General features: G+C 31.5%; 1 protein-coding gene across 1 annotated transcript; it reads left to right on the top strand.

Moving 5' to 3' along the window:
• The first annotated feature begins 862 nt into the window (after positions 1-862).
• Positions 863-9,262, top strand: LOC143916957 (uncharacterized). The gene is made up of 5 exons (XM_077438285.1): positions 863-938; positions 2,465-2,655; positions 3,718-3,928; positions 6,085-6,189; positions 9,138-9,262. Exons 1-5 carry the CDS (start codon positions 863-865, stop codon positions 9,254-9,256), a joined length of 702 nt encoding a protein of 233 aa, XP_077294411.1. The 3' UTR covers positions 9,257-9,262.
• Positions 9,263-27,720: the final 18,458 nt, after the last annotated feature.

Here is a 27,720-nt window from a genome sequence, read left to right as displayed (position 1 = left end):
CTAGGCTAAGCCATCGAATATGATTATGATAAATAATATCTGTGAACTCAGATTCAATATCTTGAAGAAAAGCAATGAATTGTCTGTGTTTCAAGCCACTCGATCGTATTAAATTTACAAGTTTAATAACACATGTTCAACTTTTAACACATTTTTGTACAGTACTTGTTGATGTATAATAAAGTGAATTATAAATTGTAATCAGGACTATTTTCGCAAATTTTATCCTGGATATTCTTTAATGGTCAAACTAAGTGCTCCGTCAGTTGTTATGCTTATCAATTTTTTCCATTGTAAATTATATTTTTTTAGGCAATTAACATTTTTTTTTTAAATATCAGCTCCTGTCGTTTGATCTTTAAGTGCTTCCAATGACAAAAGCTCTTCAATAATTTCAAATTTAGAGTTACATCCGCGTATGAAAATTAATAACTGTGCAGTATCTTTTGTATCATTACTTTCGTCGAGAGCTATCGAGTACCATGTGATCGATTCTAATATTGATGATAATTGCTCAATAAGGTATGCAGTCTAGTTGGGCCCGAATTCGAATTGTATCTTATATCAGAAACGATAAAACATTTAACAAATCAACAAAAAATTTTTTAGATCAGAAAAAAGTCAACTTTTTTTGAATTTTGCTCGCGGGCCGCGGTTTGCCCAGGCCTAATCTACAGCCATTTACCATCCACTGTTGGATGAATGCCTGTCAAACACCTTTCCACTTGTCTCTGTTTTGCGCAACTGCCATCCATCTCACCCCAAACATTTTCTTAATCTCGTCCACCCATCATCCCTGCAGTCTTCCTTTTACCATTTTGCATTTTTTCGATTACCATTCTAACACATGCAGCACTGCGTGATGCAGGAGCTCCACACCGTGAACACTGACAAGAACACATATACATTAATATGCTCATTTGAACGCGGACGGCCAGGTGAGCGTGCGGGGATAGAATGAGGGGGAACGCGGGGGTGGAGTGACATTCGTGCGAAAGTGAATCCAGAAACCGTAAGCAATAATTGCGTCAATACCTTTTGGTGTGGTTCATATCGGTGCGCTCCGTTCTACCAACATTCAATATCTCGAGTCTCGTTTGCACAAATTTTCGTCTGCTTAAACAGGTGTTTGTATTTTGTATACATGTATAGATTTTTAAGGTATTAACATACCGTTAAAATACATATTAAAAAAACGATTAAAATTTAATTCTTCCTATATTTATTGTTAAAATAAAAAATAAGTATTTAATGTAAAATAACCATTTCACTATGTAAAAAAATTTCGTATATGATGTGTTTTGTATATATACAAACTCGACGACGAAATATACCGAAAATCGAAAAACCTATATTGGGCAAACGAGTCTTGAGCACTGTGGCACGTAGTAGACCCGGTTCATATATAATATTGTTGCGTAGGGGTGAGTTCAGAATACAAATGAAAGGCCAAAGTCGCTTCACTGATTTTATTCAACGATTCAGGAAGTCCACACGTAACCACCATTCACTCCAGAATAATCTAATCTGCCGTGTGTACCTACCTCCTTATAAAGAACAAGTTGCACACCACAGCTTCCCCAATCCATTTATTTATCTAGGAACGTAAAGGTCTACCGTGGTGAGTCTATTATTCTGTGAGAACTTCAGCGTATCCTTTGTTCAGGCATTTACTGAGTCACGTTAGCCTAATTCGGGGTCTTTATTATTTACCCACGAATTCACTTAAAAAGTAGATATTCTCTCTCATGTTCTTACGTTACAATATCAATAATATGTACTCCAAAATCACCCATTGCAATATCAACGGACACGACACTAGTTCGATATAAAAATAGGATATATCATCTTGTTCTGGGAAAGGTTATATTAATATGTACATACATTCATACGTATTTTGAGTTGTTTATAATCCGAATTTGATCATATTTAACTAAAAATTATCATATTTTATATAACGTATACATAGAATATAACATTTTCATACAATTTAAAATACTCGTTGGTAAAATTTTCGTCGAACTTTCTACTCTCGCAAAAGGATAATTATAATTTTAGCACACGTGTTATAAATCTGGCCTTAGTAAATTAACGATCTTCTTTAATTAAAGTTAAGTTTTCGCTATGTGCCATCGAGGATGATAATTTGGGAACGAATGAATTTTCACAAGAAATTTGTCAGATACTCGAAACGATATTTTGTAGAGTAATTATGTTTGAGTCGAAAACCGTTTAAATTAACCATTTCGGCTCGGTTAACTTCGGTCAAATCCCCGCTTTGTTGTTACGTACTCAATTAGCTAAATTAATCGCTTTGAAGAATGCAAAGTTTTCGTTACGTTGTAATAAAGAAAGATTATTCCAATTATAATCGAGGACAATGGGATAAGCCTAAGAGGATTTCCGTATTTCATTTAAACAAAATTGAAGAGTAATTTTTTTAACGATTCGTATTTTTTTTCAGGAAAAACTCAAGAGAATAAGGAGTTCGACAAGAGTGAAGATTTTCATTTGGAAAAATTTGGCAAATCGTCGGAAAACGTTACGAATACAAACGATCCATATTTTGACCCGTTGGTCCCTACAAAATTAAGAGGATACGTTGGAAAGTCTATCTTGCTTGGTTGTGTTGTACACAACTTGGGAAACAAAACGGTACTAAAAAATAACACTTTCATAATATTATTATTACAGCGTACGTGGTATGTTTCAGCAAATACTCTCAAAGCGTTCGAATCGTTAAAAAAGGTTTGATAAAATTAATATATATGACGTTATTCGTCTGAGCAAATACCAAAGCGCCCAAAATTATTATTATACATATATACATATATGTATATATAAAGACGCTATTCGGTGTGTGTCCTATTTTTTTCCTTCTCGCCATATAAAAATACGTAATATTTATATATGTATTTTTTAATTGAAATTAATTATATTTTAACGATATTTGAAAAATAAAATGAAATTGAGAACCCGGGTCGCTCTTTTGCTTGACTGCGCTGTAGACCAGTAGGTCAATTGTCGGGGGTTGCTTATAAATAATTGTACGTATTGGGTTTTATAAATTAAACATACATAGCTCATAAATCTTTTTGCTTGCGTCACGCGAGGTAAAAGTACTTTTCATATTATCCGATTCCCGATTCCGATTTCGACTTTGATGTTAACTTCGAGTTTTATAATTTTACTAATTTTTTTTAATTGCATAATTTAATTGGCATAACAGATTCCCGATTTTTGTTTAAGTTACGATTCCGATTAATTATTACTATTCATATTGTAACTTTATTTTAAATCATGTATCAATCCGAAAGCACCCGTTGAAATTTCAACGGGCGTAACACATACGGGTATATACATACAAATTACGGATGGATGTTACTTTGATACATGCGTACATATATTTTTTCTGCTTACAATATATAAAAAACATTAATTTCTTTTCAAGTCTATTGAAATAGCTATTCCTTATAGCTAACATTAGTTAGCAACATACATACAGATACATATTCGATTGGAAGTTTGCATAAAATCGCGCCATGGTAATAAACGTTTTCTAACGGTAAACTGGCCTGAGCTTATTATACAACCATCTCATATATTGTGATGAACTATAATACATTTATGTGTATATACATATAAACAAAGTGAATGAATTTATAGTTTATGTGTTGATTTAAATTTGTCACAGGACACAATATTACGGTTTTGCAGGTATCTTGGATACGAAACCGCGACCTTCACATCCTTACTGTGGGTAGTTACACTTACACTGCAGATGAAAGGATCCAGTCATCCCACCACGAGAAATCTGAAGAATGGACTCTTCACATAAAATGGGTCCAGCAGAAGGATAAGGGAATGTACGAGTGCCAAGTCTCCACGCAGCCGGCCAAAAGTTTTTCTGTTTATCTCGATGTTGTGGGTAAGCACCACATAATCTAAATTATATTTACATAGATATATAATATTATATGTATATATATATATATATATATATATATATATATATATATATATATATATATATATATATATAAATATATATATATATATATATATATATATATATATATATATATATATATATATATATATATATATATATATATATATATATATATATATGTATATATATATATATATATATATACAGTGGCGGACTGGGACTGAAATTAGTGCATGCCAGGAGTCAAAGGGGCCCCCCCAAGGTTAAAAAAATTTGTCCCCCCCCCCCCCCATATAACAAAGTTTTCTTTTCAAAAATGGGAATAAACAAATTTAGGTACAAGAAAAATGGCAAAAGCAAAATAGATCCATAAATTACATTGTATATTTCGTTTTAACTCTTGTCCTAGGTAAATAGAATGCATCATAAAAGAATGCGGCATAAAAGCGGCTTTTACTTTCGGTAGAAAACACTCAGGGACGTCATTTCAGCTTTTTCTTGAGGGGGCAGGCAGGCAAGATTGGTCAAATTGAATTTTTTTTTCAAAAAATCTTTTTTATATCGGAATAAAAATGGAAAATATTCTTTCCATAAACCTTATTGAGTTATAAAATATGAAAAAATAAGGTTATTTTTAAAAAAATAATTATAAAAAAATATTATGTAGAAAGCGAAAAAAGCGCCGCAGGCGAAAAATTTTTTCCAATAATCTACACATGATCAACAAAAATCGACCATCTAACTGAGTCACTAAAAAACTAATTTCTACCGAAAATTTCTAACTAAAAATCTTAATTTCTACCGAATATCTTTTCACTTTATCTATGTACATATGTACGTAATAACAATAGATAAAGTTTTGTGATCATGCGAAAATTTGAACCAGAATCGATCACTGATCACGTTAATATACGAACTTTCGGAAAAATAAACGTTACACATCTGTTTTTGAGACAAAATAAAGTAAAGGGGACCTTTCTCACGATTCGCTCTATAGGATGAACAATTTCTAAGAATTTTACCCAAGGCATACCACTTAAAAACCAAAATATACTTGTTTCGAAATAATAAAATCTTTTTTTTTCAAAACACATAGCAGCGATTATTTTATTAGTTACCCAAAAGTAACATACATAAGAAATAAATGTAGATCCATAGTATCTCATTAATAATTGAATTCATAATATTCACACTTTTCCTTAATTTAGGGGGGCGAGTGCCCCCATATGCCTCCCCCCCAAATTACGTCCCTGAAAAAAATGCATAATATTTTCAATTCATGTTAATCGAAAATCGGGATTTTGGGGAGGGGGCCCCTATCCTATATTTCTATATACATGGATGTGTCTAGATTAGGAATAGATTTTATATTCGGAAACTGTTTAAAATTGTGTATTTAAATCTTACTATATCGTCGAAGCATAATCAAATGTTATTTTGAAAGTATGAAGTAAATTTAAATCGCTGGTTGATGATGAATCGTCCTATCAAAATTGTTTTAAGCAATTCAGTTTATATTATTCACGGAAATTTGTTTATTCCCATTTTTATTTCAGTAGGTAGTTATTACATAGGTATGCATAATCTTGAGGTTGGAAATAGGCCCGGCAAAAGGGCCCACGCAAATGTTGAAACTTACATTTCGAGCCTAATAAAAAAAGTTAACCGATCCTTGGACTGTTAAAGCAGGTATTAGTTGTTTGTGTATATCGTAAGAAATTTGTTTTGTTGAAATGCCCAAACTTTAGGTCCCAAAGTGCAATATCCTATAAATTTTTACACACGTGAAATAATTAAAAAGTTATTTAATTTTACTGAGGGCCCATATTTTCTAACAGATAGTGGGGCCCACATGCCATCGGGCATGTTCGCTTGTATGGCCAGTCCGCCACTGTATATATATATATATATATAAATATAAATATATACATATATATATATATATATATATATATATATATATATATATATATATATATATATATATAAATATATATATATATATATATATATATATATATATATATATATATATATATATATATATATATATATATATATATATATATATATATATTTATATATATTTGATTATGAAAAGGTGTTTTAATACATATCTTCCAAACGTGCAGGTACGAATATTCTGCATGAAAAATCAGATTCACAAGTCTGGTCGTCACCACGTCAACAAAGACCTATTCAAAAAGAAATTTATCAACAAATGTATGGTGATCAAGGTTTGAAGTATAATGGCATATACGTACATATATACATATGTATGAATATATATATATATATATATATATATATATATATATATATATATATATATATATATATATATATATATATATATACATATATATATATATATATATATATATATATATATATATATATATATATATATATATATATATATATATATATGTATATATATATTTTTTTTGTTTCAAACTCGTTTGGTTTTTATTACTTTGTACTAACGAAATTCATTAAAATTTATGTCACGATAAATAAAATAATAGAATGTTTTATAACTTGTCGTACAGTTTTGATTTCAAGCTATTTACTAATTCAATGTTTTTATTTACTAAAATTACTAAATATTAATCGTAAAATATAGGGGAGAAGTACCATTCGTTATTGCCAGTCTATGTTAAATAATGTCACAGAAATGATTTATCTGAAAGTTCAGGATCGACCGTTTTCGTACTTGTGTGCGAAAGTTTATTTCCGTTACCAAAAGTGTTTTTTTCTGTTTTCTGCTGAAGCAAATACTTATTTAGTGTGTACTATTTTGAGAACGTCATTGTAGGAATCCCCATTTACCCCAATCGAAAACCAAACGACATTCCACACGCCACAATACGGAGAACCAAATCAACCAAATTGGTGACAGAGTCGAGAACGTTAATTACAAACAATGCAGCATTTTATTATTACATACATAAGTCACTGTATTTCCAGATGCTGAAGAACACGAACTAACGATTAATTAAATAATTAATCCATTGAGACATCTATGGATTTTAGATTTGTACATAATTTTAACAATTTGTACATATAATAAATACAGAAGATTTGTCACAACAGTGACCCATTTCAACAATGATTAGATAAAATTGGCAAACTCTGATAAGAAACGATCGATTTGGAGTCACAAATACCCCCAAATCTAACCAGCAGTATAGCCGATCGAACTCACTGATCACTTGGTGCTAAACATACACGCTACCATAGAGCCATACTGCTGGCTTATATTGATGTGAAATATTAATATTTTATTATAGAATGGCATTCAAAATTGACATTAATATTCGAATTAATCATAATTGATTCCTTGTAATTCACTTTATCATAGAAATAGCAATCGCATCGATCTGGATTAATCAGCGTATGGTGATCTTTGTGCCTCGACAAAGGAAATTAATACATTATTGGATTATATTGAGACAATGCAGTGAGTTACGGCTAAACTCAAATTCAATACCTCTGGTATCCTAATAATAATATTCGGTACATTATATAAGGATCAGTTTAACGTACTTGTCTAATTGGGCACAAACATGTGCAATATAATTGTCTTTTCTTGAAAGTATTTATTTTTTAGAAATAAATAATTTATTTTCAAAATAAAAATAACGTTAACGGTACAAACATATTTGACCAACTTATCGTTACAAAACTTAAATTGTGCTGTAAAAAAAAGAGAAGAAACGAATGAGTTGTCATTAAAACTTCGACCTCTCTATCATATTGTATACGTAAAAAATATAATAGTTTAGTAAATACAAAACTTTTCACTTTATTTTAAATATAGTATCGATGGCAACTATATCGGGAGGTCCAGATATATACGTATTCAATGGAAAAACGATGAATTTATTGTGTAGTGTAACTTTCGGATCTGAGATACCTGTATACGTGCAGTGGTATCATGGCGATAAAGTGAGTTAGTTAGTTCTTAATAAGTTCCATAAATAATATAAAGAAACACTTCATAAGTTAATCGATTACTATATTTACAGCTTTTGAACAACGGCGTTTTTTCTGAAGCAAGTTTTGTTTATACAGTAACAGGCAAGGATAGAATTACAAAATCCAGCCTTTCGGTTGAAGCTGTATCGATTTATAATTCTGGTAAATACACATGTAAACCATCCAACGCTGAAGAGTCTTCTGTCATAGTTCACATAGTTAACGGTGAGTAGAATTGAAGTATTTCTATATTTTAAGTAAAAGTGGAAAGACGTATTTAAAACATATCATATGAAATGAGCAGCCATGTGATTATATGTACATAAATACATGTATGTACAATTAGACTGGAGCGGAAAACGCGGATTTTTTCCATCAATAGACCTGATGGAAAGCTCGAGTTTTATCAAAGTAACGTTAAATAAAGAATATCATTTTTGATGTGATACTTAGACTTTGGACGCCAAGATGCTACACGAAACCTTATCCACTTGAAGAAGTATGGAATGTTGTATGCTTGATATAATGAGGAAAAACAGGAAGTGGCAGACGTGAGTCTGACAAGGGTAGTGGATATGGTAGATAGAAATTACAATGGAAATGGGTAGGTCACGTCGTTAAAAGATTGGAAGAAATGTGAACAAAATAATTGTTAGAATAAACTCGAAATAATGCAAAAGGGTAAAAGGAAGGCTGCAGGGAAAATGGGTAGACAAAATTAGGAAAATGTCTGGGATGAGATAGGATGAGAGTTGCGCAAAACAGAGACATGCGTGTTGGTGAGGCCTTCATCCAGCAGTGAGTGGTGAGAGGCTGTAGAATCTACAGCCTCTCACCACTCATGATGATGATGATGTAAAATGTTTTTTAACGTGTTGTTTTTAAATTTGATTCCATTTAACCAGTAAAATTGATTAACAACCAAATGCTGCATTTTTGTTTTTATTTTCAAATTTCAGTCGTGAAAAATAATTTTATATTTTCACAAGGATTGTAAATAGGTTTTTGAGCACTTTTTCCTATTATGCTGTACATTAACATTAGAATAATATAATACTATAATTACTAACAAAAATTAAATAAAATTGTAAAATAGAAAATAATCAGAAGATCAGTATGTAGCTATTAAAATAGATATAAGATGCATTGTCAATATAATTTGGTAATAATAAAAAGCATTTAAAAATCAAAACTATTTTCACAGAAGCGATGCCTGCAGCGATGAAAAATGGATCTAAAAATTTTATATACGGTAAGAAATACTCGTTCGATTTCATATTTCTCTCATGTCTGTATATTAAAATAATGAAATGCATAATATGACGTTCCGTAAATATTTATAGCTATAATTGAATAAAATTATTGTATGTATTATATTATATTTTAGTTTTAGATGGAATGTAAAACTTAAATATTGAATAAAAATTTTTGTGTAATTTTGTAATCAACCAATGAGTTTTAATGTAATTTTCATCAGGATTTTTCACTATTAAATAAGTTGTGTGGTTTTAAAAAAATATCAACTCTTTACCAAAGAATACTGTCCGTACTTACAGGTAGCCTACTGCCGCCCATACGTGCGACTACGTATGAACAGACCTTAAAACCATTAGCAAATAATAAAAATGCAGGTTAAGTATACCGAGGACGGCTGCGATTATTTTAACAGTTTTAAATATTCACAAACATGTACATATGTATGCACATACATATATCATGAATATTTTTTAACGGCAGTGTGACAATAATAGTTATAATGTGTCAAGATTGGTTGTATGTAATTTGATAACAAATAAAACATTAAAGATTTTCAAATTACAAATAAAATAAGGGGATAAAATGAGCTTCTTTCTTCCATGCCACCTTTTGACTTTTTTTCCCCTCTATGATTGTTTGTGTAAGGCGATATTTGAGGTCGCGAATAACGTGGCTAAAATATTTTTACGGCACCTTATCGTGTCAAGAAGCACTGTCTTTTTATGAAGAAGCTGGGGGACTATTTCGTTCCTCACATGTATGATCCTTCCATAAGATCTTTAACATCCTCCGGTAACACCACATTACAAAAGCCTCTATCCTGTCCCGGTTTGCTACTAATAGCGTCCACGTTTCGCATCCGTATAGCAACACCGACCATGCATAGGAGCGCAGAATAATAAAAATCTCGTAAAAAAAAATCATTTGCTGGGCAATATTTGGGCAGTTTTTTTTACGGCAAATTTTCTATGAGACGAATTTTCGTGCGACAGGAGATCCGCGAGCGCGATTTTCGTAGCGGCGCTTATCCTGGCAGAGATTCAAATTTGGGATGTAACCCGTTTACCATTTTTGTCTAGGCTATGAAAACGTTATCAATGATCGATTCTGAGCTCAAATCTGTCAAAATCTGGAGATCCAATATTTGCATGACCATAAAACTTCATCTATTGTTATTATGCACAAGGATAAAATATTATAATATACGTAAAATTTGCATCATTTCTTCACAATCAACGTATTTAAGAAAAAATTACCACTTACACGAAAATCATGTGAACCGTAAAGGAGGTATGTAAAAAGGTGTCGGAGTCGGTCGATTTTTTTTTAGCCTCTTTTTACTTTCACTTACGATTTCTAGTCAGAAGAAATTTGGTTTTTATCCGATCTTTTTCAAAATTGGCCATTTTGCTCGGTTTGGTCATCAATATATGTGGAAATGACGTGATGGTGACGTGAAATGATGGTGAAAAATAATCGTAATAGACACTTTGAAAATACTCCGTCATATTCCTTCTTGACGTCTATCTGTCACATTGTTCCGTTCACATTGATCGTTACTAGCCTCTTCTTATTTTATATCGCTTTTCGCCACTATCTCGCTATTTTTAGTTTACTCAAAGTGTTAATAATGAATTTTGTTATTACTCCGATTCCAACTCCATAGCTTTGCTTAAAACTAATAATAGAGTTATAAATAAAAGGCTAAAGCATCCGATCGCGGGCTGGAATATCAGGATAACATTACCGATATTAAGTTAACGGCTTCCAACGTCCAGGGCTTGCTTCGGGGCATATTGGCTCGTAAATTTGCATATCTTGTGGCTCTGGACCGGGGATGCAGCGCGTGCACATTTATGAGACGCTGGGTGGGATTACCTACTTCCACCAAAACCACTATGTTTCCTTCGATATATTATTGCGCGGCCTTTAAAATATCATTTCCGGTAGCCATTACTTCCCGAACGGTTTAATTTGCACGCGGACATAATCTTTATAGCCACCTTATGCGAAATCATTTGGCATGGCTAAATTGTAAATGTATATTTATGTAATGTGTCATGTCGATATATTTTGATTTTCAAATGCTTTTTATTATTACTAAATTATGTTCACAATACATCTTATATATATATTTTAATAGCTACTGATCTACTGATTATTTTCTATTTTACAATTTTAATTTAATTTTGTTAGTAATCATAGTATAATATTAGTCTAATGTTAATGTACAGCATAATAGGAAAAAGAGCTCAAAAACCTATTTACAATTCTTATAAATACTCATAATAAATCTAATACATAATTTTAATTAAAAGCTCTCTAAAGTCGACGATCTGAAGCAGATTGTGTTTAGGTAATCCCTGTTTATACCTGAAGGGTATATACATTTTGTTGTAATCACCGAGACTCCGCACAAGTGTGTTAGTATGTTTATTAGCAGTCTCTGGCGCTGTGATGCGCCGCGGCAAATGTATGGAAACTTGCACAAGACAAAAGTTCTACTTTCGGTTGTCAGATTTTGTTCATTTTTTTTTATCACTAAAAATTCCTATCAGTATTATACACAATAAATATAAAGAAGATTAAAATAATTTAAAAGGTCAAAATAAAATAATGAAATATTGTTTAAAAAAAAAATACTACTTCCGGCTAACGAATTTTGACCAAAATCTTATCAACTCTGAGCTAGTACATAAAAAATATAAATATAAATTTTCAGCTTGATACGTTCAAGGAAAGTAATTGTTTCTCATGCTTTTTGAAAATGCAGCACTGTGCGCCGTCTCGAAATTAATGGGTTCCTTTTGTCAATTTCTATTGTTAATCTTTTTTTTTGCTGTCTAGAGAGCAAAAAAAAGGTTAACAATATAAATTGAGAGTAGGAACCCGTTTCGGCGCACTTATGCACCTATCTCTGGTAATTAGTGATTGTGTCATAGAATCTACTGGTTAGTTTGTTAGTAATGTCTGTAACTAACGAAATATTATTTGTGGCATGCAATTTTTTCAAGTACATATACATATATGGGTGTATTATAATTATTTTTAGGGATTTATTTTGTATTATTTGGAGCATGGAAAGTTTAGTATTTGAGGCGTTATTCCATACAGGTGAAGCATCATATATATAAATACGGTAATCTGTGTGTGTGTGGGTGTGTGTGTGGGTGTGTGTGTGTGTCCTAACTCTCGCCGAACATAATGAACGAATCGATAAAAATCGATTAATTCATTTTTCGACGAGACGACTTTGTCGCGACTCGAACCGATCACCCCAAATAGCCTGAATATGGGTCTAAATGAGCTAATGGTCTCTGACATCGTGCCAAATCCAATTTTTCATTTCGCGTTTTTTTTTTAAACATTAATTGAAATATTCCTTCTCGCCATATAAAAATACGTAATTTTAATAATTTCATTTATCGAAGTTTTGAACCATTTTTTTTTCTTTTCATATAAAACAATTAAATATATATTTTTAATTGAAATTATTGAAATTGAAATTAATTTATATTTTAGCGATATTTGAAAAAATAAAATCAATTCCAGGACGCCGACTCGAACCTACCCCCATCGCGCCCAGATCAATATACACTGACCAGTACACCATGATACGGATATAAAGGCTGCTCTAAATAACGTTAATATTCAATAATCGTACAGAACGTATGGACAACCAATCAAAACGGAGTCATATCTTCGGTAGTTGTCGGGAGAAGTCGGGTGTCATGGATCGAGTGAATCGATTTCGATTTGCAGTATCGCTCGGGGCGATAGCTAATAATAATAGAAAAAAATAGGAAGTCTTTAAATAAATAATTGAAAACTCTCCATGGGAGTCTGCGTATTTTTAAGAATCGAAAATTATTACAAATAAAGAATTGAAAACTATCTATGAGAGTCTACGAAAATAACGGTTCCAGTTCCGGATTTTTTTTTTTAGTTTTATAAGAGTATATAATAATTTTATACCCATGCGATGATGTTTCATCGGGCTATTCACTAGTAGGTTAATAATGGTAATATGAGCGCGCGATATAATTTTATTTTATTTTGAGTTGATGAAGAGCTATGGCGATTAAATATTGGGTATATTGAGGATATACCCCGCATTGCCTTGCATTTCAATGCCTCAATGTGAGGTGCCCATCTTATTCTTTTATCGAACGTTACTTCTAAATATTTTATTACTGTTTGCCATTCCAAAATTTCTTCAGAGGGGATTTTCAGATCTGAACATGACTTATGTTTTCTAACACTAAAGAATATCGCGTCTATTTTGGTTTGAATAATTTTAATTTTCCACTTAGTGAAGTATTCCGTCATTGTTTTAATTGCAAATTCAAGGTTTTTTGCTACTCGTGAAGCAAGCGATATGGTCTGCATATAGGGCGATCATGCGAAAATTCAAAAACAAGATTTTGACTGATTCGAACTCAGAATCAATCACTGATCACATTTTCATGATCTAGAAAAAATGTGTGTAAGTGTGTGTATTTTGGGGATTTTTTGAACACCGTTAGTCTTGTCAAATTGATTCAATGTCAATGTCAATGTGATTTTTTAATGTTCAGACCAATATGATTTTTTCCACATTACTGAAAGTATCTAGTTGAAAATTTATATTTAATAAGGCTTTGGTTATAATTTGTAAGACGTTAGTAGTAATTTTTTTAAAACAATATTTCATTATTTTATTTTGACCTTTTAAATTATTTCTATCTTCTTAATATTTTTTGTTTTTCACATTTATAGTGATGTTAAGTAATAAAAAAAAATTGAAAGAAATCCGATACCCTGAGACTTTTGTCTTATGTAAATTTCGAAAATCCACTCTCGGCCGGTATATGTATCTTAACGTGTATGTATGTACATACATATGTTTCATTATCGAATTTTATTTTTTATACTTTGTATATTACTCAAACACATAATTAGTCGTAGGTTGGTCAAATATGAATGTCGTGAAATATTAAATTGAACGTTTGCACATATCTATGTACATATGTACTTATATATATATATATATATATATATATTCCAAATATAGAAAAAACAATTTTCACGAACTGTTCGTGATATAAATATGTCAAGTATTCTTTAGTGAATTTATAGCATTTCTCAACGAAATTGGAATCTTTCATCAAGTTTTTTACAATATATTTATTTTTATATATTTTTACGAGGATGGGGGTAGAAAATCCGGAAGAAGGTTAAACTGTCACTTTTTCCTGGAAAATTCATCCATTTTCTGAATTGCGCTTGAGTTACGTCAGAATTCGGTCTGATTAATGTCTCGCGGTGGATTTAACAACGGACAATGTTGATAAAAAAAATCAAAAATAAAACACGTTTATTTGCTATTGTATATTTTTTTTTAGTTTGATGTCAGTTTTTGATAGGTTTATTAATCGGAACTTCGAACCCATCATATCGAATCGACTTTAGTATGTGTATGTTTATTATATTTAAAGTATAGTATAAATATTTGTACAAAGTGATCAAAATATCAATTTACAACTTACAAAAATGACAGATATTTTGTATATACATGTAAGTAAAACCCAGTCACGGTATATACATACATATGTATGTACATATGTAATCAAAAAATAATTTACACAGCCACAATCAAAAGTGATTCAATATGCAATATAAATATGGTTACATACATACATATGTATGTATCAGAGATCTGGAGCGGAGCGCGGAGCAGTGGAGCAACGAGTTTTTCCGCAGAACATAAGCGGAGCTGGAGCACGAAAATTTGTACATAGTACTCCACTGCTCCAATATTTACTTTGTCTATGTGCGTAGTAACAATAGATGAAGTTTTGTGATCATGCGAAAATTCAAACTCGAGATTTTGACTGATTCGAACTCAGAATCGATCACTGATCACGTTTTCATGATCTAGAAAAAAATGTGTGTGTATTTTTTTTATGTATTAGTATTTCTTTCAGTATTTTCAAATTAAATGAGTGCTTTTTAAATTTGTTTTTTCAATTTTTGATAAATTCCATATTTGATGGCTTATTATCCTGGAATAGTTTGACATGTAGCGCATCATGGAGTTTGGTTATATTATTTATACTTAATATGTATTTTACAATTAAATATTTTATTTTATATACTTTTTTCACTCATTGTTGTTTTGTACAAATTAATGTGGGTGCTTCTTTTTTTTCCATCGTGATCAAATTATATTCTTGATTATTTTCTCTATTCTTGTCACTATGGTAGTTTTGGACAACCATGCGCCCACCGTGTGGCATAGTTATCTATTCGTATTTAATATGTATCTACATATTTTCATGATATATATTAAATATTTTATTAACAAATAAATTGTCTATAAATAAACTTTTATAATTATCATATATATATAAATAAAATTAATAAATTAAATAAATGAAGATGATAAATAATATGATTCCTATTAAAACTACGCGGAGCACGGAGCGGAGCTGGAGCAAGTACATATGTACATACTCAGGAGCGGAGCAACCCCAAAACGCGGTTGCTCCAGATCTCTGGTATGTATGTAGATTCAAGTATTTTTTATGCGGTTTATATTTAATACAAATTCTCAAAAATTTCGAACGTTATTTCCATAATGTTGCACCGTTGTTTTATTTGTTTACATACGGTACGTGCGAAATCCGGTGTTTTCCGTATTTTGTCAAAAGTCGACGTTATCATGTATCCGTGTCCGTGTTGAATAAGGTGGAAGGTGAACCCAACTGGCCTTGTTTTTTGCAAATTTGATATCCCTACATTTTTCTTTAAAATAATGGAATGCACCCTTACTTTTTTTACGTTAGCCAAGTACTTTTTATGCGGTAAATCGTGGAACGCATCTATCGCATAATTAACGCTTATAAAAATGGTTATAAAATTATTTTATTATATGTTTTTTAGAGTTCCAGAATTATATTGTTGTCACTTAAGTTAGAGCTGTCTAATTCTTCAATGTGTAGTACATTAAGTAATATCACTCTGCTAATGTCACCGTAGGCTTTCCCGGCGGCAAAGAGTATTGATCCTAAGTATATTCTTGTCTATACCCTCATTCCCGAAGATCGCGACGAGAGTCTCCAATTACTCGATATCGATTACTCCAACTACTCGAATATCGAGTAGTAAAATCTTAAAACACTCGAGTACTCGAATATACTCGAGAATTTACCAAATGTAGCAAAATAGCTATCAATCATGATATTTCAAATTATTTATCAGCCCAGTAGTTGCCAATCCATTGTATCCAATGCATTTACCACATTTATTGCTTGCACCGGCTATTACAAATTATAACTCCAGCAGTCCCCATTGCATCGATTTTTATAAATTTTTCACGTTAATAACCAAAAACATAATACGTTAATTATCATTTTAAATAACGTTTTTATTTGACTCAACTAATATTAATTAAGAAGTCCAGGCCACCTCACGAAAAACACAGAAATTTTCACATACCTCTTTCACTCTTGACGATTCGCAAAGAACTAATTTTACTTTGAATGCCTTTAAAAATATACACATATTTTAGTTTATAATTTCCTCTGACGAATTGGTACAAACAATTTCTTAGTTCTACAACAGTTTACATCACAGCTGTATCCATTAGTCGGCAAACCCAAAATATATTTTTTGATATTTCATATTGTTTGTTGCCATTGATAAGATAAGTTGGGAGGAAACAAAGACACAAAAGAAATAGCATAGCCAACGACCGTAACTGCAAAAAATATATAACTCGATAGTACCCGCTTTCAGCTCTGACTCGTGCACAAACGCTGCAAGCAAAACGTTATTAAATTTATTTTGTTTTTGAAATATTTCAAAGTTTTTGATTTGCGAGTATTACTCTAGTAATTTCTAAGTACTTGATTATTGATTAATTAAAAATGGATGAGTAATCGAATGTAATCGAATGTACTCAAGTAATCGAATTGGAGATTCCAATCACGACCTCGCGAGGAGTATGGACGCTCCAGAAGATCTCTCTCTAATAATTTCTACGCCATTAGATCGCCAATCTCTGGATTTGGTCAAAACACTTCATAATAGTTGAACCAAAAATATTACCAATATTACTTTATTTAATGTATTAGTGAATTGAAAACGTATGTGAGAAAGTATAAAAACTTGTAGTATTAAGTTTATATGAGATGAGAGTAAATGATAGTGAAAAATGTAACTGTAATCAGCCATTACATACTAAAGATAATCAGCAAAACTTGAGATTTCATCCGTTGCAACTGTTTTAACTGTTTAATTGTTTACCTGTGAGTTGTGAAGGAATGGCATACAGACGTGTTTGGATAGCCAGCTGTCATCGCTTTAATCTGATACAAGATTCCGATGTAATTTTTAATTGGTTGGTTAATGATTAAACTCTTCGAGCTTCATGTCGGTGACATTAGCATACTTCATTGTTAGATAACCCCCATATGTAGGTAAGAGTGAAAAAAAAGAGTGAAAGTGGTTCAAGATCAGATCACAATTTTTTGACGGACAAGAATGTTACTGAACTAATAACAGAGTGAAGCTAATAAAAAAGTTTTAAAAAAGAGACCATATTGTACTAATGTATGTGTGTACGTGTAGGTATTATACTACACAGTAAATATACTACACGTATTATATTTAACATAAAATGATACTAATATTGCTGCATTGGTTCATTCTCCATGTATGTACATACATATAGTAGTAGTTGGCAAAATATAAATTATTTAGAAAAACGGACTGGGTTAAAGATAATTGAACTAAACATGTACTAAACTCCCACGTAACGTTAATAAATATAATTTTAATTTTTTATACTTATTCCATTAAATTTTTTAAAAAATAATGTATTACGATACTGACATATTATGGTCTGTGAATATTTCTTCGATGTCCTAAATATCAGTAATATATTAAGTAAATAAATGTAGGTATTTACATATGTACCTATATCGATGTCTCTGACCAATATTTTAAATATATCTTGGTATTTAACAAGTTGTTCAAATTTTACATAAAACAATATTCTATATCACAATAAAATCCGGTAAGTTGACTTTGTGATATTTCAAAAGGTTTATTTCGGAAGCTCTTAATATTTTTATCTATTCCATCACCATATTGTCAAACGTAAAATCTGAAAAGCTGGATGATAGAAATAAACAGATTCCGTAAAATCATTGAATGAAATGTTTCGTATTTATTTATATGTACCTATATAATACATAATGGTACGACTGAAGTGGTGGTTTTTGATGCGCGTTACCTTTCACTGGTGTCCCTCTCCCTATCGTACATCCCTCAACCGAATCCCTATCTGACCCGTGAGTGCAAATAAAAGGCTACGCTAAGGGTTGCGGTGAGTTTTAAGGGCACGTCTCAAATGACGAGGGTGGCCTGTAATTAATTGAACCAAATACAATCCACGTCAGCATCAGCTTAAAATAAATACTCTTTTCAGTGGGTGGGGGGAATAGGAGGGAGGCTGTGAGTTGAGAGCTTGGGCATGCCTTATGTATTTTTGGTATTCAAATTGAAAAAGTTTAACAATATATATAAAAAGATGTGTAAATTAGGCTGAAGCAGGCCTGCCGAGAGGAATCCATGCCCCTGGGAAAAAATGAATTTCAGGCCCTATGACAAACTAAAAATATTCGGATGTGACCAACCCATGACTTTATCTATGTACATATGTATTTGAGGAATATAAGAAGGTCAAAAAAAATTCAAGGAATATAAGAAGGTCACGATATTGAACCGTACAGACACATTCATACATACCGGCAGCATTATGAAATACTATGACAGCATTTTCGATACAAATTGAGCGCAAATGTATGGAAACTTGCACAAGACGAAAGTTCTACTTCCGGTTATCGGATTTTGTTCAAATTTTTTTTATTACTTAAAATCACTGTCATTATTATACATATTAAATATCAAGAAAATAAAAATAATTAAAAAGGTCAAAATAAAATAATGAAATATTGTTAAAGAAAAATACTACTTCCGGTTTACGAATTCTGACCAAAACCTTATCAGTTCTGAGTTAGTACATTAAGAATACATACATATATACATTTTCAGCTTGATAGGTTCAGGGGTGTGGACAGAATAGTGTCCACAACATTTTTGGCCTTTCTAAGAGGAAAAAATTCCACTTCCGGTTTTTAAAATTAAGTGATTTTTTTATTTTTATCACATTGATACAAGAATAGTGGAATGAAAATCGAACAAGAGTAAACCGCCTCTTCCGGTTGGTTAAATTTTTTACAAAACTTTGTATTAAGCTGAATCTTCTAGATATGAAATTTCAGTTCAATAAACTAAAAGGTTTCTGATAAATATATCACAAGGCGGTTTAAAAGTAGTTAGAAATCCTTGGGGAACTGTCAAACTATTGTGAAAGTACCGTTAGCAGCGTAGGTAGTCATAAAAATCGAATGTACGGCCAGCATCTTCTGACGATCGCATATATCACTATCAACGTTCAGAACAATATGAGTGACCTAAATATATAAGAGAGATAATGAGAACCTATAGAGCAAATTTCATAAAATATAGAGTGAATTATAGGCTTTTGAACAATTAAAATCTTATATCGCCATATCAAGGCGAACAGGTTGGAAGATACGGGACGAACGCTTATTTAATGTCAGGAAGATTTACTTTCCCCGTTTTTAAAACGCGTTGTATACGATATTTTATCTTACAAAACGATACATTTACGTGTATTGATGACCAAAATGAGCAATATCGCAAAGTATGAAAACGATCGGATAAGAGAAAAAAATGACCACTAACACGAAAGCCATGTGAAACGTAAAGGAGGTATGTAAAAATATAAAAAGCCTCGATTCTCTAGAGTAAAAGTATTACTAACGGTTCAGGTAAAAATATTCGGTTATAAAATTTATAATTTTTATTACATGTAAAATAATTTCAGTCCGATTTAGTTAGCGAGATAATTGAATTCAAAACCTTAAAGTACCATTTCCAGTCAATTAAAAAATTTGAAAAAAAATTACGTCGTGTCATTGAGAGTTTCAGTTCGATAGGATTAACGGTGTTCAAAAAATCCCCTAAATGCACAGACACACACACACAAACACAAAGAATCTCGAAAATCTCGATTTCTCGAGATTCAAATATTCCGAAAAAATAAGATTCTCAAATCTGAGAAAATGAGATTCTCGAATCTCGAGAATCAAAAAAAAGTCGGATGTCTCGATACAGGACCCGTCGAGTTGTTCGGGCCCTGCAATTTTAGCCCGGCTTCCTCCCCCTCTCTTGTCGTCCTTGGACCGGAGCAAAACACGCGAATTTTTGGATTTTCATAGATGAACCTAATGGAAATCTTTCATCGTATCAAGGGAACCTTAAATAAAAAAAAATCATTGATTTCAAACAATGTCCTGTACCACCAATCAATCGATTTATCTTGAAAAATTTCTCGGCAAAGTATGTATGAATGGTACCCCGACATTGGCGCCGGAACCAAAACCGCCACGACATTGCGGGCTAAACAAATCCGCTTGGAACAGTGTTCGTCAATGCTGCCGGGACAAACCTATCCAGACATAACCGCCGGCAAAAAATACAACAATTGATTTCCTGGTTTTCATTCATTTTGCGTAGTATTAACATGTGACGCAAATGAAATTGCTCAAAATTTCAAGATCAAGCTATGAAATCATAAAATTTTATGATCGGACGAATGGGCATCCTCTCCTTTGAATGCTGACCAACATGATGTGACCAAATGTAAAAACTACACAGGAATACTACCCGATATGCCTTTCCAGACAGCATTGAACATGGGTCGTGTTATCCGTGCCATTCATTTGTCATCGTTTATAAAGACTGGTTTACACCGGAATTTCTGAATTTATAACCACAGTTGACTTTCCCAATGGAAATCTCTAACTGCTGAGTATTTCAGATTATGGCTTGGCATATAGATTGTGAGCATAACATTTTAGCAACAACGAAGAAGATGGAAATACTAGTATTGGAAAAATACATTCAATAATAGACTTCTTTTGTTTATTTTATATTGTTGCAAGATATATTAGAGACTGTAAACACACCTTTATAAAACTCGAAATCCACAGCAGTAGTTATCTAGGGTAGTGATTTAGGGTTTGTTTGGATTAGCTACAATTTTTATACCTGCTTTCTATTGGATTTCTAAATAATTCTAGTTGGAAATGTTGGCGAAATTTTCAGCGTGGCGGGCTTTCAACACAAAAAACGTCAGCACTCAAGGGGTTAAAAACTGCGTTATCGCTGAGCGGATAGACTTAATCTCCCAAATAGAATACCTGGAATATTAACGGAACCCCCAGAAAATACCAATAATGGGCTTACTTTTCAAGAATGGAATAAAATTTATTGAATTCGTTTCCCAACTCTATTTAAAACAGTACAGGACTTGTGCTACAGTTTATTTATAAAGGTATGTAAAGAAATTCAATTAAATGATTATATACATATATTTTAATTCACTTATATGTAAGTAATTTCAATTTCAAACATATTGCACAAACCTTTTTTTAATCTGAGTGGTGCTTTTATTACTTAAGAAAAGATGAAAGAGTTAGATAAGTATATAAAAAAAATGCAATCAAATATTATTACTACAAGCCCATTTAAAACCTTCCAGGATGCACAAACCCGCCATTTCTTGTGCAGCGGCATACAACAAGGCTGTGATTTCAAAGCTTTTAAAAATACTGGTACAAATTCAACGATTAATAAATAAAAAAAGCACTTTTCGAGAAATTATCGAGAAATATAGAAATATCTTGAGAAATTTGAATTCTCGATTTGGCATTTTTCTGGATAAATTCTCGAGAAAAAACATTATTTATAGCGTAATTACATATATGTTAAAAATATATTGTTTTATTATTACTATCTACAAATGCATACCAAAACATGCATTGTTTGATGAAAAAGAATTGCAGTGTTCCTGACGGTTGGTTGCGAAGGAATTTTGATTGCTACGCTTGCCAAACTTAATGGATCGTGAATTCTAAGAATAAGAACACGAACCTCATACAAAGGAAAGCATCAACTGAGAATGCACTAATATAAGCGCAGTTGTAATGTATTATATTTATACCACGGTTCGAAATGGAAATTTTCACGAATGGGAGCGCTCGTTGATATTTAAAACATGCTTTGATATTATATTTACTGTATTTATATAGGTAGTAACAATAGATCAAGTTTTTTACTGTATCTCACTACTGTATATGTGTTGTGAGAGAGTACAAATGTAAGTGCATACATACATACATATACGTAGGTATGTACATATGTGCAATATGGAATAGATTTTTACTTTATCGATGTACGTAGTAACAATAGATGAAGTTTTGTGATCATGCGAAAATTCTAACTCGAGATTTTGACTGATTCGAACTGAGAATTGATCACTGATCACGTTTTCATGATCTAGAAAAAATGGTTCTAGGACAATTACCCCCTAGACACGTACCCCCGGGACATATACCCCCGGTCAAAAACCCCCTAGTCATTAACCCCCCGTGCAAATAACCCCCGCCAAGGATAAAAATATTTTATAAAAATTGACAGTATCTTTAATAAAAAGTCAGTATCAATATTAGTCATAATACATACATATGTATGTATATTGGATTATTTATAAATAATCAATAATCAATATTAAAAAATCAGTCAGAAAAATATATGAACTCAGAAGTATAGATAATAATAATAAATACAATATCGGATTCTTTATAAATAATCAATAATTAATAAAAAATTCGGATGTGACCACCTCCTGACTTTATCTATGTATGTATTTGAGGAATATAAGAAGGTTACAAAACAAAATTCAATATTGAACCGTACAAACTGATTATGAAGTACTAATAACTATGACAGCATTTTCGATACAAATTGAGTGAAAATGTATGGAAACTTGCACAAGACAAATCTCAATGCTGGTTGTTGGATTTTGTTCAAATTTTAAAAATAAAAAATTGTAAAACTAATATACACAATTAATATCAAGAAGATTAAAAAAATTTTAAAGGTCAAAATAAAATAATGAAATATTAAAAAAAATATATATTACTTCCGGTTTACGGATTATGACCAAAATTTTATCAGCTCTAAGTACATAAAGAGTACAAATATAAATTTCTAGCATTGTACGTTCAGCGGTGTGGACAGAGTAGTGAGCACAACTATTTTGACCTTTCTAAGAGGCAAAAATCCCACTTCCGGTTCATTAAATTTAGTGATTTTTTTATTATTTTTAATTAAAATTACTATCTTTATTATACAAAATAAATATCAAGAAGATTAAAATAATTTAAAAGGTCAAAATAAAATAATGAAATATTGTTTTAAAAAAAAAAAAATACTACTTCCGGTTTACGAATTCTAACCAAAACGTTAGCAGCTCTAAGTTAGTATATAAAGAATACAAATATACATTTTCAGCTTAAAGGGGGCTACAGACGCTCTGGAATATCGGGCGGTATGTCTGGCGGTAGACCGTGAGATATTTCTTTCGGTAGATCTGAAATGGTAGGGGGCTACACACGCTCCGGTACGTCTCTCCGTTATGACGCGATGGAACGACTTTACGTAAATTCTCAGTAGTGATCGTGCGGTGCGAGCAGCGGCATTATAACAATAAAACTTATTATATTGTACAAATTGGATACTTATTATTATTTTTTACTCACCACATTTTCTAATTCGTTGTCACTGCTCATGTTCATGGTGAAGTGTGATGCTCGTTGGATGTTTTGATCCACCGAAAAATCGAAGAAATGGAAATATCATAATTTAGGTTCATAAACGTATTCTGCTCCCTTTCCAATACTTTTAGATTCGTTCCCTTTTTTCGCTTCCTTTCTGGCGTTGCTTCGTAAATTATTCAGTTTTTTAAATCACGACATCTTTATTGGCAGAAGGCTCTATTTCTTTTAATTTTTTTGCTAATTTGTTATACGCCGCATCTCTTTTATCACGATTGCGGTAGTCCTTGGCCTTAATTCACCAAAGGCAAGGAGAATCTCGTTAAATATTGATAAATTCTTCCAATGCTACATGATAATTGTCGAAGAAATCCAAGAACGACACACACAGGTCAGCGAAAGCCGGATGTCTAATAAACCTTCTCGAAGTTAGCGACAACCATGGTAAAAAAAAGTGGTATGTAATAAAAAACAAAACACGCACCGAACAAAACACGGGCGGAGCTGTGAGAGGGGGTATCCACCGTGCGGCGAACGAACACCATTTGGATTCGACCCGACGGTGAATTTTCATACACACGCTACGGTCTGCGTCGACATCGGTCGCCGCAAGACATACCGCCCGATATTCCAGAGCGCTGTAGTGCCCTAAATACGTTCAGGGGTGTGGACAGGATCCAGGCGACAACATTTTTGACCTTTCTAAGTGGAGAAAATCCCACTTCCAGTTCATTAAATTTGGTGATATTATATTTTATTTTTACTAACATAAAATCACTATCTTTATTATACACAATAAATATCAAGCTTAAAATAATTTAAAAGGTCAAAATAAAATAATGAAATATTAAAAAAAAAATACTACTTCCGGTTTAAGAATTCTGACCAAAACGTTAGCAGCTCTAAGTTAGTACATAAAGAATACAAATATAAATTTTTAGCTTAATACGTCCAGGGGTGTGGACAGAATCCAGGCGACAAAATTTTTGACCTTTCTAAGTGGAAAAAATCCAACTTTCGGTTTATTAAATTTAGTGGTTTTTTTTTATTTTCATCACATAAGTACAAGAATTACACTTGAATTTTTTCTTGAAGATCACACATGTTTAACCCGTTGGGTGCTAACGACACACCTGTCGTGTTCACAAAATTTCCGTAGCCGCGCGCAACTCACCGAGCGCGCTTTGTCCCTTTCCAACAGAAAGGTTAAAAAAAAATCGATATTGAACTAATGACTATGATAGCGATACAAATTGAGCGCAAATGTATGGAAACTTGCACAAAACAAAAATTCTACTTCCGGTTGTCAGATTTTGTTCAAATTTTTTTATTACTAAAAATCACTATCAGTATTATACTCATTAAATATCAAGAAAATAAAAATAATTTTAAAGGTCAAAATAAAATAATGAAATATTGTTTAAAAAAAAATACTACTACCGGTTTACAAATACTGACTAAAACCCTACCAGCTCTAAGTTAGTACATAAAGGATAGAAATATAAATTTTCAGCTTAATACGTTCAGGGGTGCGGACAGAGTAGTGGGCACAACATTTTTGACCTTTCTACGAGGAAAAAAATCCCACTTCCGGTTCATTAAATTAAGTAATTTTTTTTTATTTTTACATAAAACCACTATTTTTTATTATACACAATAAATATCAAGAAGCTTAAAACAATTTAAAAGGTCAAAATAAAATAATGAAATATTGTTTTTAAAAAAAATACTACTTCCGGCTTACGAATTTTGACCAAAACCCTACCAGGTCTAAGTAAGTACATAAAGGATAGAAATATAAATTTTCAGCTTAATACGTTCAGGGGTGTGGAGAGAGTAGTGGGCACAACATTTTTGACTTTTCTACGAGGAAAAAAATCCCACTTCCAGTTCATTAAATAAAGTAATTTTTTTTTTATTTTTACTTAAAATCACTATCTTTATTATACTCAATAAATATCAAGAAGCTTAAAACAATTTAAAAGGTCAAAATAAAATGATGAAAAAATAATGAAATATTGTTTTTAAAAAAAATACTATGATAAAGTCATGGGTTGGTCACACCCGAATTTTTACTTTATCATTGTACGTAGTAACAATAGATGAAGTTTTGTGATCATGCGAAAATTCGAACTCGAGATTTTGACTGATTCGAACTCAGAATCGATCACTGATCACGTTTTCATGATCTAGAAAAAATGTGTGTGTGTGTGTGTGTGTGTGTGTCTGTGTGGGTGTGTATTTTGGGGATATTTTTAACACCGTTAGTCCTATCGAACTGAAACTTAGTATCGGTTACTGAAATTCTTATCGACACGACGTAAATTTTTTTCAAATTTTTAAGTTGACCGGAAATGGTACCTCGCCTTATAGGTGTCCTCTTTTTTTAAGTTTTTGAATTCAATTATCTCCCAAACCACTAATTGAATCGGACTGAATTTTTTTTAAATATAATACAAATAATAATTTTAATAACCTCATATTTTTTAAATATTTCTATCTGAACCGGAAGCAGTACTTTTACTCTAGAGAATCGAAGTTTTTTATGTTTTTTTCAGAAACCTCTTGGTTTATTGAACTAAAATTTCATATCTAGAAGTTTAAGTTTAATACCAAGTTAATTATAAAATTTAGTTAGCATCCGTCAACCGGAAGTAGCAGTTTACTCTTGTTCGATTTTTCTTCCACTATTTTTTTCGACCCCTTAAACATGTGTGTTCGTCACAAAAAAATTCAAGTATAATTCTTGTAGCAATTTGATGAAAATGAAAAAAAATTATTAAATTTTATAAACCGGAAGTGGGATTTTTTTCACTTAGAAAGGTTGAAAATGTTGTGCCCACTACTCTGTCCACACCCCTGAACGTATTAAGCTGAAAATTTATATTTCTATCTTTAATGTACTAACTTAGAGCTGGTAGGGTTTTGGTCAGAATTCGTAAACCGGAAGTAGTATTTTTTTTAAAAACAATATTTCATTATTTTTTCATTATTTTATTTTGACCTTTAAAATTGTTTTAAGCTTCTTGATATTTAATGTGTATAATAAAAATAGTGATTTTAAGTAAAAATAAAAAAAAATTACTTAATTTAATGAACCGGAAGTGGGATTTTTTTCCTCGTGGAAAGGTCAAAAATGTTGTGCCCACTACTCTGTCCGCACCCCTGAACGTATTAAGCTGAAAATTCATATTTCTATCTTTTGTGTACTAACTTAGAGCTGGTAGGGTTTTGGTCAGAATTCGTAAACCGGAAGTAGTATTTTTTTTAAAAACAATATTTCATTTTTTTTCATTATTTTATTTTGACCTTTTAAATTGTTTTAAGCTTCTTGATATTTAATGTGTATAATAAAAATAGTGATTTTAAGTAAAAATAAAAAAAAAATTACTTAATTTAATGAACCGGAAGTGGGATTTTTTTCCTCGTAGAAAAGTCAAAAATGTTGTGCCCACTACTCTGTCCGCACCCCTGAACGTATTAAGCTGAAAATTTATATTTCTATCCTTTGTGTACTAACTTAGAGCTGGTAGGGTTTTGGTCAGAATTCGTAAGCCGGAAGTAGTATTTTTTTTAAAAACAATATTTCATTATTTTTTCATTATTTTATTTTGACCTTTTAAATTATTTTAAGCTTCTTGATATTTAATGTGTATAATTAAAATAGTGATTTTAAGTAAAAATAAAAAAAAAATTACTTAATTTAATGAACCGGAAGTGGGATTTTTTTCCTCGTGGAAAGGTCAAAAATGTTGTGCCCACTACTCTGTCCGC

Source organism: Arctopsyche grandis, chromosome 1, assembly GCF_051622035.1.
Source record: "Arctopsyche grandis isolate Sample6627 chromosome 1, ASM5162203v2, whole genome shotgun sequence".
NCBI lineage: Eukaryota > Metazoa > Arthropoda > Insecta > Trichoptera > Hydropsychidae > Arctopsyche > Arctopsyche grandis.
The sequence above is the reverse complement of the archived record's forward strand: the minus strand, read 5'-3'. Positions and strand labels throughout refer to the sequence as shown.

What these genes read in the sequence shown, in the direction of transcription:
- LOC143916957 (XM_077438285.1), top strand. Translation starts at nt 863, where the DNA reads ATGCAGGAGCTCCACACCGTGAACACTGACAAGAACACATATACATTA. An exon ending in ATTTGAACGCGGACGGCCAG is followed by an intron (nt 939 to 2,464) that starts GTGAGCGTGCGG and finishes ATTTTTTTTCAG; the next exon opens with GAAAAACTCAAGAGAATAAG. An exon ending in ACAACTTGGGAAACAAAACG is followed by an intron (nt 2,656 to 3,717) that starts GTACTAAAAAAT and finishes ACGGTTTTGCAG; the next exon opens with GTATCTTGGATACGAAACCG.